Genomic DNA, 1739 nt, shown 5'->3' with positions numbered 1-1739 from the left:
GTGTGTGTGTGTGTGTGTGTGTAATAAAATCTGCATTATTATTATGGAAAGGTTAGGTGGATTCAGACATGGGCAATACAATTGAGCACCTCAGAAGAATAATCCATGCGACACTAACACCCAGAACCACACCATTATTGTCACTGCACTTCTATGTAATAGCTTCAGTCACATGGAGGTATGTATAAGGTGTTTTGGCAGGACATGAAAATAAAGAATGAGAGAAAGGGGAGAAAAGTCCAAATGCTTATGAGCAAGGAGAAAACTTTTTTTAAACTATTTGTGTGGCATTGGGGGGCTGGCTGGCGGGGACTAACTGGAATCCACAGGAAGCAAGGATTAAAATAAAAGAAGTGATGGAATCGCGATAACAAGAAGAATCCAAAATCATGACACTGTTAAGAATACTTTTGATGAGAAGAGTTTGCCTTTCTTGTGATTTTTGCTCATTTTGTTTTTAGATGAAAGGGAGTTGTGTGGCACAAAAGCGTCCGCCAGTGAAGTAAAAAAATATCGGGAATGTTCAGTAACTTCAGACTCATTGAAATTAATGACATGTTCCCTATTACAGTACAGTCGTAGTGGATGTTTGCATCACATTTGCAACTTGTGAGAATAATTAGGCATTGCCATCTTTGAATATTATCTGCAGCACTAAATATCTGTTGAAATTGCCAGGCAATTACTCTCTATCTAGAATGATGTCCAATACTGCTAACTGCAAAGCACTAATTACCAAGTCAGTTCACTTGCGACAGTGGACGTGCCCTTATAAGAAGTCTTTTATTATGCTATTGTTTTCATATAGTCTGAATAATTACGTCTATATGACAAGGGTACAAATGCAATTTCAGTTGAACACAGCCTATTCTTGAATAATTCAGGCCTTGCAGTCCAAGTAAATTAAAGATGGCTCTACCAAAACGTCTGGAGTATTTCACCAAACAAAGACTTAATATCAATACATATGTCTTTCTGTCCAGTTTATGGCCGTGCCCCCATCCCCATGGCAGTAGTCCGCAGGGAGCTGTCCTGTGAGTCCTACCCCATTGAGTTACGCTGCCCAGGCACAGATGTCATCATGATTGAAAGTGCCAACTACGGCCGCACTGATGACAAGATCTGCGACTCGGACCCCGTCCAGATGGAAAACACGCGGTGCTACCTGCCTGATGCATACAAGATCATGTCACTCAGGTCAGTTTGTATGTACGTGTTTGAGTGAATGTGTGATGTGTCATTTTCTAAGAACTGTAAAACCAAAACTGACAACCACAGTGAACATAATTAATTCTTTGTGTTGCTTTGTTAATTAAGTTTGTCCCATGGTATCCTTTTGGTGCGTGTTGAAGGCTGACTCATGGCACAAAGACAGAGCCAAGACAGGAACAGTCTGAATTGCTTTACTTACTCTAAACCCCAGAGATCCTATCTTTAGTAGGTGTACTGATCCTCATTAAGTACAGTGGTATGAAAAAGTCTTTGCCCCCTTCCTGATTTTCAATTTTTTATATGTTTGTCACACTTAAATGTTTCAGATCATCAGATCAACAAATGTAAATATTACACAAAGATAGGGATGGGTATCGTTTAGGTTTTATCCGATACCGGTGCCAAACCGGTACTTTTGAAACAGTGCCGGTGCTTAAACGGTGCTCAAACCGGTGCTCAAACCGGTGCTTAAAGAATGGAGAACACAAAATTGGTCTGAAAACCTCTCATGTTCAGCTGTTTTTTTT

General features: G+C 40.1%; 1 protein-coding gene across 9 annotated transcripts in view; it reads left to right on the top strand.

Moving 5' to 3' along the window:
• The window catches only part of adgrl3.1 (adhesion G protein-coupled receptor L3.1), a 119996-nt gene that overhangs the window by 36325 nt on the left and 81932 nt on the right, over nt 1-1739 (top strand). For all 9 annotated transcript variants that reach the window (XM_013914341.1, XM_013914337.1, XM_005747019.1 and 6 more), the window contains exon 4: nt 984-1197. In XM_013914341.1, the coding sequence (XP_013769795.1) occupies nt 984-1197 (214 nt within the window). The remainder of the gene's footprint in view (nt 1-983; nt 1198-1739) is intronic.

This window comes from Pundamilia nyererei, unplaced genomic scaffold, assembly GCF_000239375.1.
Source record: "Pundamilia nyererei isolate P.nyererei 1_Seehausen unplaced genomic scaffold, PunNye1.0 scaffold00187, whole genome shotgun sequence".
NCBI lineage: Eukaryota > Metazoa > Chordata > Actinopteri > Cichliformes > Cichlidae > Pundamilia > Pundamilia nyererei.
This window is presented reverse-complemented; position numbering and strand designations above follow the sequence as displayed.